The sequence below is a fragment of the Garra rufa genome, chromosome 9 (genome assembly GCF_049309525.1).
Source record: "Garra rufa chromosome 9, GarRuf1.0, whole genome shotgun sequence".
NCBI lineage: Eukaryota > Metazoa > Chordata > Actinopteri > Cypriniformes > Cyprinidae > Garra > Garra rufa.
This window is the reverse complement of record NC_133369.1, coordinates 6934210-6950965: the sequence shown is the minus strand read 5'-3', so window position 1 is coordinate 6950965 and position 16756 is coordinate 6934210. Positions and strand designations below refer to the sequence as shown.

At 33.0% G+C, this 16756-nt stretch overlaps 2 protein-coding genes across 2 annotated transcripts; both read right to left on the bottom strand.

Moving 5' to 3' along the window:
- Positions 1-26: 26 nt before the first annotated feature.
- ica1 (islet cell autoantigen 1) lies at positions 27-11342 on the bottom strand. Its single transcript, XM_073847503.1, has 13 exons — positions 11231-11342; positions 10760-10789; positions 10487-10652; positions 10338-10410; positions 8460-8583; positions 8175-8373; positions 7853-7978; positions 6126-6224; positions 5215-5303; positions 5089-5138; positions 4755-4997; positions 2419-2499; positions 27-1162 (listed from the first exon to the last, which is right to left on the bottom strand). Exons 2-13 carry the CDS (start codon positions 10774-10776, stop codon positions 1050-1052), a joined length of 1380 nt encoding a protein of 459 aa, XP_073703604.1. The 5' UTR covers positions 10777-10789; positions 11231-11342; the 3' UTR covers positions 27-1049.
- Positions 11343-15808: 4466 nt separating this feature from the next.
- LOC141343340 (neurexophilin-1) lies at positions 15809-16504 on the bottom strand. The gene has a single exon (XM_073847937.1). The coding sequence runs from the start codon at positions 16502-16504 to the stop codon at positions 15809-15811; it is 696 nt and encodes a 231-aa protein (XP_073704038.1).
- Between the last annotated feature and the right edge of the window lie 252 nt (positions 16505-16756).

Genomic DNA, 16756 nt, shown 5'->3' with positions numbered 1-16756 from the left:
AGAAATAGTCACATGTTGCATAAAATTAAGCTTTTTTTTATTAATTTCATGCCATTCAGGGTTACAGCCATGTTATAAATGGAAGAAATGTACAACACAAAATATTGAAACTGATATGGCATTATTTGGTTTGTTGGATCTGATTTATTACAATGCATATTTTAGTTTGTCTAGTAGTCACTGATATGAACTGACTTCAGTAAGGCCTTTTGGTCTCACTGCGTATTAGGTGTTATGTGAAATCACATTTTATTGCACAGTTAATATGTATGGTGGACGATAATAACCAGATAATCATTTTTTTTAAATGTTCAAGGATATTTGTAGTACATGGGAATCAGTTTTCAGGCACACAGATACATATTCAGCACTAAAAATACAATTATCCAACATACACATAAACGCTTACTTCATAGAACCTGGTTTTGACCAATTTTTTTTAGAAAAAAAAAAAAAATTACCTTTAGAGCGACGACTGTTAAAAGTGGTACATAATAAATAACATTGTACAATCTTGCATTTCACATCAGCCATAAAATAATATATGGTTTTTATTCAAATAAATAAATTGAAGGACTGTCTTATATTTAAGGCTTTTGAAATGCAGCATTAGTTTTAGTTGACAGCACTAAAGATGGAATTCCTCCTTTAACTAATTGCAAAAATACTTTCTATTTTTTTTTTTATAACTGATCAAGGCAACATCTAAAATAAATAACAATAACAAAAATCATGCAATATCTCAATATACAAACCCAAATGACTTACCGTTGCTGATAATGCTTTGTCAGTCAGTATATACATTTATGCAATACAAGAAAATCCACAATGTTATGGCAAATCAAACTGCCTTGAAAATACTAGCAAACTGAAAAGGAATCAAGGCTAGAGTGATTATTATTAGCTTCCTTTGGCGGCAGATATTTCTTCTTTAAATCATTAAGGTTACCTGCTTTGGCATAAAGAAATCAGTGTTGATATCTGTCCGGTACAGGCCAACTGCCGATTGTGCGACAAGAGCGATAAAGTGCATCTGTAACAGGGCAGATTTAAGCGTTCAGGAGCTCATGTTCTTCATCGGTTCGGCCGATCGCATCTGGGTTTGACAGCGGATCCAGATCGGCAAACAGACTGAACCAAGCAGAGAGATCTTTTGAGGCATCTATAATGGGGGGAAAGTATTAGAATTATCTTTTTTTTTTATTTTTTTTTTATATATATATATATACAAAAATACAACCTAAAGTTAGGGGTATACATATTTGCTCTGAAATAAAATCTGATATTTGGTCTCTTTTTTATTAATCAATTTCTCTCTCTCTCTATATATATATTATATATATACATATATATGTAGGGAACTGCTGTTCAAAAGTTAGGATCAGTAAGATTTTTTTTTTTTTTTAAGATGTTTCCTATGCTAATCAATATCAAAAATACAGGAAAAAAGTAATATTATGAAATATTATTGCAATTTTAAATAACAGTTTTCCTTTTTAATATACATTTCCTTTATATATAGAATACATTATAATACATTTCCTTAAAAAAAAAAAATATATATATATATATAGTATGTGTTTCTAATGTTTTTTAAATAAGTATAACTATAAGTAATATTATAAAACATTATTGCAACTCAAAATCTTGGTTTTCTATCTTAATATACTTCCAAGTAGAATTTATTCCTGTGATGCAAAGTTGAATTTTCAGCATCATTACTCCAGTCTTCAGTGTCACATGATCCTTCAGAAATCATTCTAATATGCTGATTTATTATTAATGTTGAAATAGTAAAAACTTCAAACTTATCAATTTAACACATCCTTGGTGAATAAAAATATTAATTTCTTTTAAAGAAAGCCCCCAAACTTTGAACAGTAGTGTATATTGTTACAAAAGATTTCTGTTTTAAATAAATGCTGTTCTTTTTAATGCATGATTCATCAAAGAAACCATAAAAAAGTGTTAGTTTCCAAAAAAGAAATAAGCAGCACAACTGTTTCCAACACTGATAATAAATCAGCATATTAGATTGATTTCTGAAGGATCATGTGACACTGAAGACTGAAGTAATGATGCTGAAAATTCAGCTTTGCATCACAGGAATAAATTACATTTTGAAGTATATTGAAATAGAAAACCACAATTTTGAATTGCAATAGCATTTTAAAATATTACAGTTTTTTCGGTATTTTTAATCAAATAAACGCAGCCTTGATGAGCAGAAAATACTTATTTAAAAAACATTACAAACACTTACTTATCCCAAACTTTTATTTTATTATTTATTTTAATTCTGTAATACTGTAAATGCAGCTTTTTTTCCGAATAATGCATCACAATCGATCAATGCATGTTTACACTCTCAATACTGGTTATGACAAACATATTATAAATGGCTCTGATCATATTTACCTTTCACTGCAGGTTTGGAAGAGACTTGACTCGCTACAGATGAGTTTTCAGGAATATTCTGTGGAATGGCTGTTGTCCAACCTGTAATACAGACAATATTCAAGACTTTTTTTTTTTTTTTAAAGAAAATACTTTTTTTATTTAGCAAAGACACATTAAATTATTGAGCCAATTTCCACCACAGAATAAAAAATAAAAACGGTTAATTTAGAATTTTTATCTCACAATTTATTCTTTTATCTCACAACTTATTCTTGCAATACATCTTGCAATTCCAACTTTGAATTGCGAGAAACAAATCAGAGCTCAGATTCCCCCCCCCGCCCCCCAAGTTTATATCTCTAATTCTGAGTTAACATCTAACTATATTTTTAAATTGTCAGAAAAATATATATAATTTGTTTTTAGTTTGTTTATTCTGTGGCGGAAACAGTCTTCCAAAATAAATTGACCGAAAGTGACAAAAGAAATGTCACATATAATGTCACAAAAGATTTCAAATAAATGTGGTTATTTTCTACTTTCTATTAAAAAAAATTCTTGAGCAGCAAATCAGCATATCAGAATGATTTCTGAGGGATCATGTAACACTTTTCATGCACCTGTCAAGTTTTGAGATTTTGGGCTTTTTAGTTTTTCATAAAGTGTTTTTCAGACTAGTGGAAAGAAAACATCCAAAAGACACTATTAGGTGTTTCTTTTATAGCACTTTATCTGTTTGTGTCAACAGATTTTAACTACAATCCATATTTTTAAAGGCCGTTTTCTCAAAATGAGTTTTTTCACCTACACTGAGCCATAAATCTCCTCTTCAGTAGCACTTACACACAGCAAACTTGACTTTTTTATTCCTGTCTATATCCTGAAGGTTTTTACGGAGGGATTTGTTCATATGTGACCCTGGACCACAAAACCAGTCTTAAGGTTAAATTTTACAAAACTGAGATATATACATCATATGGAAGCTCAATAAATAAGCTTTCTATTGATGTATGGTTTGTTAGGATAGGACCATATTTGGCCGAGATACATCTATTTGAAAATCTGAAATCTAAGGGTGCAAAAAATCAAAATACTGAGAAAAACACCTTTAAAGTTGTCCAAATTAAGTTCTTAGCAATGCATATTACTAATCAAAAATTACATTTTGATAGGTTTACAGTAGGAATTTTACAAAAAATCTTCATGATCTTTACTTAATTTCCTAATGATTTTTGACATAAAAGAAAAATCTAGAATTTTGACGAAATAATTATTTTTGGCTATTGCTACAAATATACCCCAGCGACTTAAGACTGGTTTTGTGGTCCAGGGTCACATATATGATTTGCTTGATTTTATACAACATTTTATTCCCCAAAAACTGTAAAAAAAAAATGTTTTCTTCCTGTGTTTTCTGAATTATGGAGTGACAAAATGAGATACCCGAAATTCCTTCTGTAAAATCATTTGAATTTAATATGTCAAAAAAATTAAACAAGAATTTTGAAACTGACTTCATCCAGTGTTTAGATTTTTGTACTAGAAATGTATGCAAATTAGTGCATATTTCATTAAATAATGCCTCATTTACATATTAAAACGTATTTCAGAAAACTTGTAATAAAACAAATGTTTGCAATTATCAGTCTAATCAATCAACTGGGTAAGTAAGGTGATAACGGTAACACTTTACAATAAGGTTCATTAGTTAACATTAGTTAACCACATTAGTTAACATGAACTAATAATGAACTGCACTTATACAGCATTTATTAATTTTTGTTAATGTTAATTTCAACATTTACTAATACATTATTAAAATCTTGTTAACATTAGTTAATGCAGTGTGAACTAACATGAACAAACAATGAACAACTGTATTTCCGTTAACTAACGTTAATGAAGATTAGTAAATACAGTAACTAATGTATTGCTCATGGTTAGTTCATGTTAGTTAATACATTAACTAATGTTTAACTAATGAACCTTATTGTAAAGTGTTACCGTGATAACTATTAGTTTTTTTTAACCCTATTCACCTATTCAGTGTCTCGCCTTAAAATATATCAAATATAAAACACTTGTTTTAAATTGTAATAATATTTCTCTATTTTACTCTATTCTTGATCAAATAAATGCAGCCTTGGTGAGCATAATACACTTTCAAAAATGTAAAAAAAAAAAATGTCATCAACCCAACTTTTGAACATGTGTATATATTTGTGCCTTAATAACCTATTATTGTTGTATGATCTATTTCAGATAGACAGGAGCGAAATCAAATTAATTTCTCATCCACAATAAGCTGCAGAGTGAAGCAGACTTTCTGCCAAAAGTCAGGTGTTTCTGCTGACCTGAGACTGCGGACTGCAGGTCGTTCATGTTCTGGTCAAGTAGTTGGGAAGGCAGAAAGAAAGCGGACTCCTCCTCGGACGTCTGGGTCTCTGCTCTGCTACTGCCGGCCCAATCATCTTCCCCAAACACCTCACGCCATTCCTGTGAGAAACTCCCATCCTCTAGAGAACTGCTGCCTAGAATCTCATTCAACAAACTCAAGCCATCCTTCTCCTGACCGCCGGAAAAAGTGTCATCACTTCCTGTACATACAATGTGAAGTCACTGGTTTAAGGATGAACTTCTCTTTCATCTGTGAATAAAACTCATTCAGACTTTATATGAAAGCTTTACCTGTTTGCATGAGGTTACTGTTTAGAGTTTCTTCTTCAATTGAAATAAGCCTGGAAGAAAAGATATGAGCTATTAGAGGTTTCTATCACATCAAACCACAATAAATGAGGACAGAGCAGCTCCTACGTTTCATCTGTATTCTGACTTGTCTCCTCGTCTTCTGCTTTTGCCTTGGTTTTCTTCTTTACCTTCTTCTTTGGAGCTTGATCTGAACCCTGGAGTATCAGAAACAACAGATGAACAGATTTGTTGGACATGCATTATAATATCGCTTCTTGTTTGTCTCAATTATGAAATCACAAATCTTGGGAAGAATATTCAAGCAGCAATATCAAGAAGGCATCATAGTTGAGAACCAAGACACTGCTATTTAAAAGTTTGGGGTTGCTGAGAGTCTCTTATTCAGCATTTATTTGATCAAAAGTACAGTAAAAATTGTGAAAATATTATTACAATTTAAAATGACTGTTGACTATTTAAATATATATTAAAATATAATTTATTTCTGTAATGCAAAACTGAATTTTCAGTATCGTTACTCCAATCTTCAGTGTCACATGATCCTTCAGAAATCATTCTAATATGCTGATTTACTGCTTAAGAAACATTTCTAATTATCAATGATGAAAACATTTGTGCTACTCAATATTTTTGTTGAAAAGTATGATAGTTCAAAAGACTATTAATTTAAAATAAATATATATTTCTATTATACATTATACATTTTAAAAGTTTTTTTTATTATTTAATGTATCCTTGCTGAATAAAAGTACTAATTAATTCATTAAAAATAAATCTTACTGGCCCCCAAACATTTTGAAAGTAGTGCATTTTCCTAAATTTGCTACCCAAAATAAATAAATAGTAAGAAAATGGTTCTTTTAAACTAAAATCATCTGAAACAAATCCAAATCTCACTGAAAATTAAACGAATGTATTTTATAGTTTTAAGACAAAATGAAAGCAATAAAAGTAAATACACACATCCATATGAATAATAATGAGACAACTTTCATTTCTTTTTTTAAAGCTCTCACCCCCAGAGCTGAAGCCTCATGAGTCTGGCAGCCTTTGAAGCTCTCATGAATAGCAGCCATAGTGTGAGACGTTTTCTCCCAGAAATGAAGCAATGTGGTCTGAAATAGAAGAACATACAGATATTTATCCTCATGACACGTCTTTATGGAAGACTTTATTCTGCTAAATTGTGAGATATAACTGCCTTTATGAAGAATGTATTTAGATAAAATAATAATGGCTCAATATCTAATGATTACAGTTTGACATCAAATTCAAAAATAAAAAATAAAAATGTAATTTAATTAAATAATACATAATGTACATTAAATTAAATACACCGCCATTCAAAACTTTGGGATCAGTAAGATTTGTTTTTTTTTGTTTGTTTTTTAAAGTTTCTTATGCTCATCAAGGCTGCATTTATTTGATCAAAAATACAGAAAAAGTAATATTGTGAAATATTATTACGATGTAAAATAACATTTTTCTATTTCAATATACATTAAAATCTGCCAAGCTGAATTTTTAGCATCATTACTCCTGTCTTCAGTGTCACATGAATATGCAAATTTATTATCAGTGCTGGAAACAGTTGTGCCGTTTAATATTTTTTTGGAACCTGTGAACATAAACAGTAAAATCTAATTTATTAGCTGTCATGCACAGCTGAATTTTCAGCAAATTTATTATCAGTTTATTATTTTTTTGGGACCTGTGATGCTTTTATTCAGGATTCTGATGAATAAAGAGTTGAAAACAACAGCATTTCTTTAAAATAGAAATCTTTCGTAACAATATACAGTAGTGTCAAAAGTTTTCAAAAATGTGTATTCTTTCTTTTTTGAAAGAAATTAATACTTTTATTGAGCAAGAATGTGTTCAAATGATAAAAAGTGATAGGAAAGATTTATATTGTTAGAAAAGATTTATATTTAAATAAATGCAGTTTTTTTTTTTTACTTTTTATTCATCTAAGAATATTTAGAAATAATTGGCAGCACAACTGATGCCAACTTAGATAATTCTAAAAATAAATCTCCCTATTAGAATGATCTCTGAAAAATGTGACCCTGGACCACAAAACCAGTCTTAAGTCGCTGGGGTATACTTGTAGCAATAGCCAAAAATACATTGCATGGGTCAAAATTTTTGATTTTTCTTTTATGCCAAAAATCATTAAGAAATTAAGTAAACATCATGTTCCATGAAGATTTTTTGTAAAATTCCTACTGTAAACATATCAAAATGTAATTTTTGATTTGTAATATGCATTGTTAAGAACCTAATTTGGACAACTTTAAAGGTGATTTTCTCAGTCTTTTTGATTTTTTTGCATCCTCAGATTTCTGATTTCAAATAGATGTATCTCAGCCAAATATTGTCCTATCCTAACAAACCATACATCAATAGAAAGCTGATTTATTGAGTTTCATGTGATGTATAAATCTCAGTTTTGACAAATTTAACCTTATGACTGGTTTTGTGGTCCAGGGTCACAAATCATGTGACACTGAAGACTGATGAAAATTCAGCTTTGCATTACAGGACTTAATTCTATTTTAAAGTATATTAAAATAGAAACCATTGCAATAACATTTCACATATTACAGTTTTTTTCTGTATTTTTAATAAAAAAAAAAAAAGACTTCATTACAAGTCTTACTGATCCCAAACTTGTGAACAGCAGTGTACAACAATAATAATTATAGAATAATAAAAATAAGCACCAAATAAAATGCAACACCTGATAAATTGTCAAGATGTGTGAGAGCAGATTACAGCGACTGGCTCCGAGCAGATCAACCTTCTGACACACATCATTCTTCAGTTTGTCAAAACTTGTCTTGGTATGACGCACCTGAGTTTGAACCTGAGGGAAACTGCTTATTAGAAACAACCAGCTGAAAAAACAAGAGGTAACGATTTGCAGTGACTTTTCAGAACTTGAACCTAGAAAACATTCTCATCCCACTATAGACGACAACAATTAAAAGATGCATTACTCCTTCTGCTGGTGAAACTGTTTCACTGCACTCACATTGTTGTTTTCAGGGTGAGAGACTGACCTTGCGAAACTTCTCCATCTGCTTGTGTGTGTCCGGGTCCAGCTCCTGAGAAACGTCCTTCATCCAGAGCAGTGCTCCTCTGTATTCGGTCCTTGACTGTTCCATCCTGTTCACCGTCAGCCACGTGTCCGAAATGGCTCGGTAACGAAACGTCTCCACCTCCTGGTACAAACGGCCCAGCGGACCTCGCAGCGCCAATCTGCAGTGAAAAATGAGTTACTCAAACGAAGAAGAATTCCAAAACCACATTTGATTAGAAGCTTGTTTTATAATAAATGAAAAGACCTTTGCTGTGAAGAGAAGCAGAGGGCTTTCCCAGTAGCTTGCATGATCTTTCCAGCACGACTTTTGTCCTGAGAGCCCTGTGAACGCAGGAACCGACCAAGCTCATTCTCTTCCTGGGACAAAACTGAAAAGAGCATCCGAATTTAGCCACATACATATGTTTTGTTTGAATAATTGTACAAGTCTGATATCTGCCTTTAAAGGAGTCGTTCACTTCCAGAACAAAAATTTACAGATAATGTTCATGTCTTTCTTTCTTCAGTCTTAGGAAATGATGTGTTTTGAGGAAAACATTTCAGGATATCTCTCCATATAATGGACTTCTATGGTGCCCCCGAGTTTAAACTTCCAAAATGCAGCTTCAAATGGCTTTAAACGATCACAGCCGAGGAAAAAAGGGTCTTATCTAGCAAAACGATTGGTTATTTTCTAAAAAAAAAAAAAAAAAAAAAAAATTACAATTTATATACTTTTTAACCTCAAATGCTCGTCTTGTGTAGCTCTGTGTGTACTCAAAGTATATCAATCGTAAATGTTTTTAGAAAATAACCGATCGTTTCGCTAGATAAGACCCTTCTTCCTCGGCTGGGATCATTTAGAGCCCTTTGAAGCTGCATTTAACCTGCATTTTGGAAGTTCAAACACGGGGGCACCATAGAAGTCCATTATAAGGAGGGAAATCCTGAAATGTTTTCCTCAAAAAACAATCTTTACGACTGAAGAAAGAAAGACATGAACATCTTGGATGACAAAGTGGTGCGTATATTATCTGTAAATTTTTGTTCTGAAAGTGAACTTCTCCATTAAGTTTTAAACATTGGAAGTGTACACTCTTAAAAATTAAGATTCTAAATTTGTTTTTTGTAGCGATGCCATAGAAGAACCATTTTGGGTTTTTCCACTATGAAGAACCTGTTGAGCATTTGAAAGGTTCCATCACGATGGATGTTAAAGTTCCTTTATAGAACCATCAATGCTTAAAAAATAATGTTTATTTTTTAAAGTGTACAGCAAAAAGTCATCCACTGCTTTGTGAAAAAGAAGTAGACTTTAGCATTTAAAAAAAAAAAAGAAAAACAAAAAGGAGTAATTATTTTGAAAATAATATACTTTAGAAGAATATTTTTTAATTTTAAGACCCTTAATTGCATGTTAAGTAATGTACTGAAAAGTATTATAAACTAAAAGTTATATGCAATTCGTTGAATGTAACAGTGTTTTTTGACCCATTTAAGCAGGGCATAAGTAGATCTTTATATATAATTTAATAATTACTTCTGTCTTTGCAATATGGTTAAAGAGTACTGCAGAATGTACTGATAAGTACAGCAAAAACAGTACAATTTTGGAATATTTTTTCTATTTAAAATTTTTCTATTTGAATATATTTTAAGATGTAATTTATTCCTGTGATATCAAAGATGAATTTTTAGCATAATTAAATTAATTAATTAATTTTAGCATTATTAAAACAAAGATTTTAAAGTGTAAAACTAAAAAGTGCACTCTAAAAATTAAGTAATTATTTTTTTTAGTTGTGGTACTCTCATGAATGGAACTGGAGAATAAAACAGAAGAGAAGAATTGTAATTATTTTAATGATGTCCTTACTACCTTTCAGGATCTTAAACGTGTCAGTTGCATTGCTGTTTATGCAAGGTCAGACAGCTCTTGGATTTAAACATAAATATAATTTGTATTCCAAAGATGAACAGTCTTAACATGAGGGTGAGTAATCCATAACAGTATTTTCATTTTTGGGTAACCTATATCCTTAAGTGACCTTTTACAAGTGCACAATAAATATATTCAAGTATACTTCTTTTTCACAAGCAATCAATGAATATTAATAAATGTGTGAATTTGCAGTTTACTTACAGCTGATTCTCCTTTGATATTGTTCGATCACCTTAAGGAGCTCCATGCACGTTCTCTGCACCGAATGAAACACCTGAACGAAAGCATGAAAAATGATAACTTGATTCATTCAGATCCAGAGGAAAGTTTGGATTGCGTCCGTTCCTCACCTCCAGTTTAGCGTCCAGATCAGCATCGGAAGCAACGACATGTTCATCCTCTTTCTTTCCTGTGACTTTAATCAGCGTTTGCTTGGTTTTCCAGTATTTCTGCTGGAACTTGTTAACCACAGATGATTCTTGACTTTGGAGAAACTGATCAAAATGAGAAATACCTCTGCGAAAACACAACAAACCAATTATGAAAGCATCTCATTTGTTTTAAGTCCGATACTTTATAATTAATTTTATAATAATGCAAATAGATGGTTTCTGCATACTCACTGATTCCCTTTCTCCATGATTATCAATTATCTGAAATAAAAATGTCATTATTTAATTATAACTGTCAATAAAATCACGATTAACACATTGTTCTAATTCATAAAAGATAATTAGTTATTGTGTTATTGAAAAAAACATTCAATAACGAAACCAGTGTAGTGTTTATCATTGCAATATTTTGTAAATAAGAAATAATACACTGAACATACAGGCCTCTTTCTTTTATCCTTCACGTCCATTTTCGTCTATATGAAGGTATTACCGTTATTAATAACACTAATTAGTAATATCCAAACTACAGTACACAAATCGCTCACAATATTCAACCTGTATGTGATTCTCACATCCGGATTTTATTCTCTGCCGCACCAAAACAAACACTATATTCTATCATTATACAACCGCTACAGTAAATACAGGAAACGATCTATTTATAACAATAATAATGAATTGAATTATTGTGAGACTCACCTTAGGAGCTCGGATACCGGCTGCAGCTATTTAAGACATGCTGTAATACAAAAATAAAACGCTATATGTGCATCACTGCGTGTTCTTGAGTGCGCGTCCTTGCAGAAGGAGTGATGACGTCATGCGCGCTACTGCGAACATAAAGGAGAAATGAGTGGGTAGAGCTTGATATAGGCACTCTAAATGCGCGGTTGTGGCCTTTTTTTGACAGATTGTATAATATTATGGCGATATTTTAGGTTTTCGTAGTTTTCAAAGGACTATTAAGGTTTCTTTGTGTCAGTATTTAGCGTTTTAAATTATTCTCAATGATATGGCAGAAGGTGCGCGCATAGGTCATCATGTGGTGCCTGTTACTTTTCTCAACGCTTATTAGAATAGACCAATCACAGTCGTTTGCGAGTCAGTTTAGAGATGCTCGAGTGGAAAAGGGGACATAAAGGAAAAAAGACACAAATTAAACTTTGCACTAAGAAACTGAAGTCTATTTTAAAATGTCTTAATGTAAAAATAAAGGCAGTGCAGAAAATACCTACATGTACTGTACACATACACTACCAGTCAAAAGTTTTGAACCATAAGAATTCTCTTCTGCTCACCAAGCCTGCATTTATTTGATCTAAAATACAGCAAAAAGAGTAATATTGTAAAATTTTGTAAAAAATAACTGCTTTCTATTTGATTATTTATTTTGAAAAAGAAATGTATTTAGGATGCTTTTGATGACAAAGACATTTATAATCTAACAAAAAGATTTCTATTTCAGGTAAATGCTGTTCTTCTGAGCTTTTTATTCATCAAAGAAACCGGAAAAAAATTCTACTCCGCTGTTTTCAACATAATAATACTAAATGTTTTTTGAGCAGCAAATCTGAATATTAGAATGATTTCTGAAGGATCATGTGACTGGAGCAATGAAGGTAAAAAATGAGCATTGGAATCACAGGAATAAATTACATTTTAAAATATATTCAAATAGAAAACAGTTATTTTAAATAGTAAAAATATTTCCAGATTTTACAGTTTTGCTGTAATTTCTATCAAATAAATGCAGGCTTGGTGAGAGATTTCCTAAAAAAACATTAAAAATGTTACTGTTCAAAAACGTTTGATTGCTAGTGTACGATATGATAAAAACACATTTGTTTCGCATTATTGTAACAAGAATGACATGTACGTTAAAGCTCTCTAAAATTATCACTTTTAGAAATATACAAGATTTGATAAACATTAAGATAAACATGCATTTTACATTCATTTTCAATATAATTGCCTCCAACGGTGTGTGGCAGCAAACTGTATTCATTAATGAAATTACATTCACTTTCATAGCAGTTTGATTAAATCATCAGAGAAATGACAAAACCGTTGACACACAATCTCTCCAAAGCAAAAACAATTACAGGAGCTCATTAAGTTTTGCTCTGTGTGTCAAAAATAATGACACACATTCAACAGCACCTGCCACTGAGATCAACTTCTGATGAAGTTCATAAGTGTGCATGGAGACAAACCTGTATTAAGGATATCTTTACTTTCTAAAGAAAAATATAAAATAAAATTAGAATATTATAATATGAGCTGGTTTTAGATGTATCCTTTTTCTCCTCAAAAAAGCCTTACAATCTTAAATGAACAGATTTGAATAAACATTTAGACATGCTTGTCTTAATAAACAGGTACAGTTGTAATATGGATTTTGTATGCATTTTCACTGACATTTGTTTTGTGATGTCAGTTGCATGAAAAATGTCATCCAAAATAGAATTTGTGTAAACACTCATGCCAACCACAATCAAAGGATTACAGATTATTACTACAGATTATTAGTATACAGTTGAGATCAAAATTTACATACACCTTACAGAATCTGCAAAATGCTAATTATTTTACCAAAATAAGAGGGATCATACAAAATGCATGTTATTTTTTATTTAGTACTGACCTAAATAAGATATTTCACAGAAAATATGTTTACTTATAGTCCAAAAAATCAATTCAATTCAATTCAAGTTTATTTGTATAGCGCTTTTCACGATACAAATCGTTGCAAAGCAGCTGTACAAAATGTAGGCTACTACAATATATTTAGTAGCTTATTAGTGGTGACTACTGTACGTCAAGTCGATGTACAGTCGTGGCCAAAAGTTTTGAGAATTACATAAATATTGGAAATTGGAAAAGTTGCTGCTTAAGTTTTTATAATAGCAATTTGCATATACTCCAGAATGTTATGAAGAGTGATCAGATGAATTGCATAGCCCTTCTTTGCCATGAAAATTAACTTAATCCCGAAAAAAACTTTCCACTGCATTGTTAAGGCGGCTTCAGGGCGTCCAAGAAAGTCCAGCAAGCGCCAGGATCATCTACTAAAGAGGATTCAGCTGCGGGATCGGAGTGCCACCAGTGCAGAGCTTGCTCAGGAATGGCAGCAGGCAGGTGTGAGCGCATCTGCACGCACAGTGAGGCCAAGACTTTTGGAAGATGGCCTGGTGTCAAGAAGGCCAGCAAAGAAGCCACTTCTCTCCAAAAAAAACATCAGGGACAGAATGATCTTCTGCAAAAAGTATGGCGAATGGACTGCTGAGGACTGGGGCGAAGTCATATTCTCCGATGAAGCCTCTATCTGATTGTTAGGGGCATCTGGAAAAAGGCTTGTCCGGAGAAGAAAAGGTGAGCGCCACCATCAGTCCTGTGTCATGCCAACAGTAAAGCATCCTGAGACCATTCATGTGTGGGGTTGCTTCTCAACCCGAGGGAGTGGGAACACTCACAATTTTGCCCAAAAACACAGCCATGAATAAAGAATGGTACCAAAACACCCTCCAACAGCAACTTCTTCCAACAATCCAACAACAGTTTGGTGAAGAACAATGCATTTTCCAGCACGATGGAGCACCGTGCCATAAGGCAAAAGTGATAACTAAGTGGCTCGGGGACCAAAATGTTGATATTTTGGGTCCATGGCCTGGAAACTCCCCAAATCTTAAAACTTGTGGTCAATCCTCAAGAGGTGGGTGGACAAACAAAACCCCACTAATTCTGACAAACTCCAAGAAGTGATTATGAAAGAATGGGTTGCTATCAGTCAGGATTTGGCCCAGAAGTTGATTGAGAGCATGCCCAGTCGAATCGCAGAGGTCCTGAAAAAGAAGGGCTAACACTGCAAATACTGTCTCTTTGCATAAATGTCATGTAACTGTCAATAAAAGCCTTTGAAACGTATGAAGTGCTTGTAATTATATTTCAGTACATCACAGAAACAACTGAAACAAAGATCTAAAAGCAGTTTAGCAGCAAACTTTGTGAAAACTAATATTTGTGTCATTCTCAAAACTTTTGGCCACGACTGTACATATGGTATTAATGTTAAAATCAGTAATGGTGTAATCAAACAGATGATGAACACTAATAGTAATGATTATGTGTTGCAATCAAACTTGTAGAAAAATTGTGTAGTGCTGTATGTTGTTTCAAAAATCAAAATGACCCTGTTAAAAAGTTTGCATATGCTTGGTTTTTAATTCTGTGTTGTTAACTGAATGATCCACAGCTGTATTTTTTGTTTGTTTAGTGATAGTTGTTCATGAGTCCCTTGTTTGTCCTGAACAGTGGAACTGCCCACTGTTCTTCAGAAAAATCCTTCAGGTCCCACAAATTCTTATGTTTTTCAGCATTTTTGTGTATTTGAACCCTTTCCAACAATGACTGTATGCTCCAGAAGGAAAAACCATGCATTAAGAGCCGGGGGTGAAAACTTTTGAACAGAATGTACATTTTCTTTCATTCTTATTTTGCCTAAATATCTTTTTTTTTTTTTAGTACTGCCCTTTAAAAGCTAGAGAAGATACTTACGTTTCCCAGAAGACAAAGTTAAATTTGCCCTGATCATTTTCATTCCGATCAAACGTTTACACCCCTGGCTCCTAATGCATCAGTTTTTCTTCTGAAGCATCAGTGAGCATTTGAACCTTCTGTAATAGTTGCATATGAGTCCCTCAGTTGTCCTCAGTGCAAAAAGATAGATCTCAAAATTATACAGTCATTGTTGGAAAGGGTTCAAATACACAAAATGCTGAAAAACCAAACAATTTGTGGGACCTGAAGAATTTTTCTGAAGAACAGGAGGCAGTTTAATGGTTCAGGACAAACAAGGGACTCATGAACAACTATCACTAAACAAACAAACAAACAAAAAACAGCTGTGGATAATTAAGGTAACAACACAGTATTAGGAATCAAGTGTAAACTTTTGAACAGGGACATTTTTATAATTTCAACTATTATTTTCTCTTGTGGTCTATATGTAAATATCTTGTATGTGAAATATCTTATTCAGGTCAGTACTAAATAAAAAATAGCATGCATTTTATAAGATCCCTCTTATTTTGATAAAATAATTAACATTTCAGCAGATTCTGCATGGTGTATGTGAATTTTTGACCTCAACTTTAAATCAAAACATGTAAAACCTGACAATAGATAAACTTTTCCTATTTTAGTTCAAAATATAAACCTGCCAAATGATTCTAGAATAAACACATGTACTAATTTCTCTTGCATTATGCGATAAAATGATCATCCAAAAGGTAAGTACGGAGACTCGCTGTGATAGTTATAGTCTGGACAGACTTTCTGCACCAGTTTGTAGTCTAAGCTATAGAAGTATATGTAGACACAGATGACTTTGAACGGTTTTGAGCAGAGCCAAGAAACATGGCTGTGTGTCTGATCCTGGTCACAGCCGAGAGACGGGTCATACCAACAGCGTGTGTTTTTGGTACCTCTCTCCACCCTCTCATGTTCCACCTTGCAGTTAAACATCCTGGAGTCTACCGAGTGCAGAACGGTTTGAGCTGCTGCATCAAATTCCACCACTTTGCTTGGAGGAACCAGTCCTACGGAGACGTTTCCACCTCCGGTAGTGTTGTATCGGAAATAAACGCTGAACGTTCCATTGCCGTGATCCACGATCTTCCCAGTGATGAGTAGGTTGAGGCTCGTGGACTTCACTTTGCATTGGAAATCTCCCCATCCGAACATCTTCTTCGTTTTTCCTCTTTTCACCGTGAGCCGTTTCCTGAATTGCTGAGCGGACGCGTGTGACTCTGTCAGGTTTGGAGCCCAATCCCATAGTTCCTGCTCGGGGCATGGCTGAAGATTTTCAGACAGGAGGACTTGGTCAGCATCACGGACATCAGGACTTGACATGGGCAATGGGTCTGACATGGGTTCAGCACATGGATGCTTGATAGTCCTCTTAGGCATGTCCATTTGTAGAGACCTTGCAGTCAGAGGACTGTTTCCCTTGGCATATCTGACCTGAGACAACAAAAGAAAAAGACACAATGAAAAAAAAAAAAAAGAGTCATATCAGAAGGACAAGATCTCCTTGACTTCACTCGAAGTGATTTGACAGCAAATCTGTCATACAAGAGAGCTTTTATAAGTGAGCTGTTGGATCAATAATCCGAATATGGCAGTTTTTATGTAGCATGTCACTTAATTAAAGAACGGTTCACGTCC

What these genes read in the sequence shown, in the direction of transcription:
- ica1 (XM_073847503.1), bottom strand. An exon ending in ACATCTTGACAATTTATCAG is followed by an intron (nt 6,225 to 7,852) that starts GTGTTGCATTTT and finishes CTTCTATTTCAG; the next exon opens with ACCACATTGCTTCATTTCTG. An exon ending in ATGAGGCTTCAGCTCTGGGG is followed by an intron (nt 5,304 to 6,125) that starts GTGAGAGCTTTA and finishes CTGATACTCCAG; the next exon opens with GGTTCAGATCAAGCTCCAAA.
- LOC141343340 (XM_073847937.1), bottom strand. Translation starts at nt 16,504, where the DNA reads ATGGACATGCCTAAGAGGACTATCAAGCATCCATGTGCTGAACCCATG.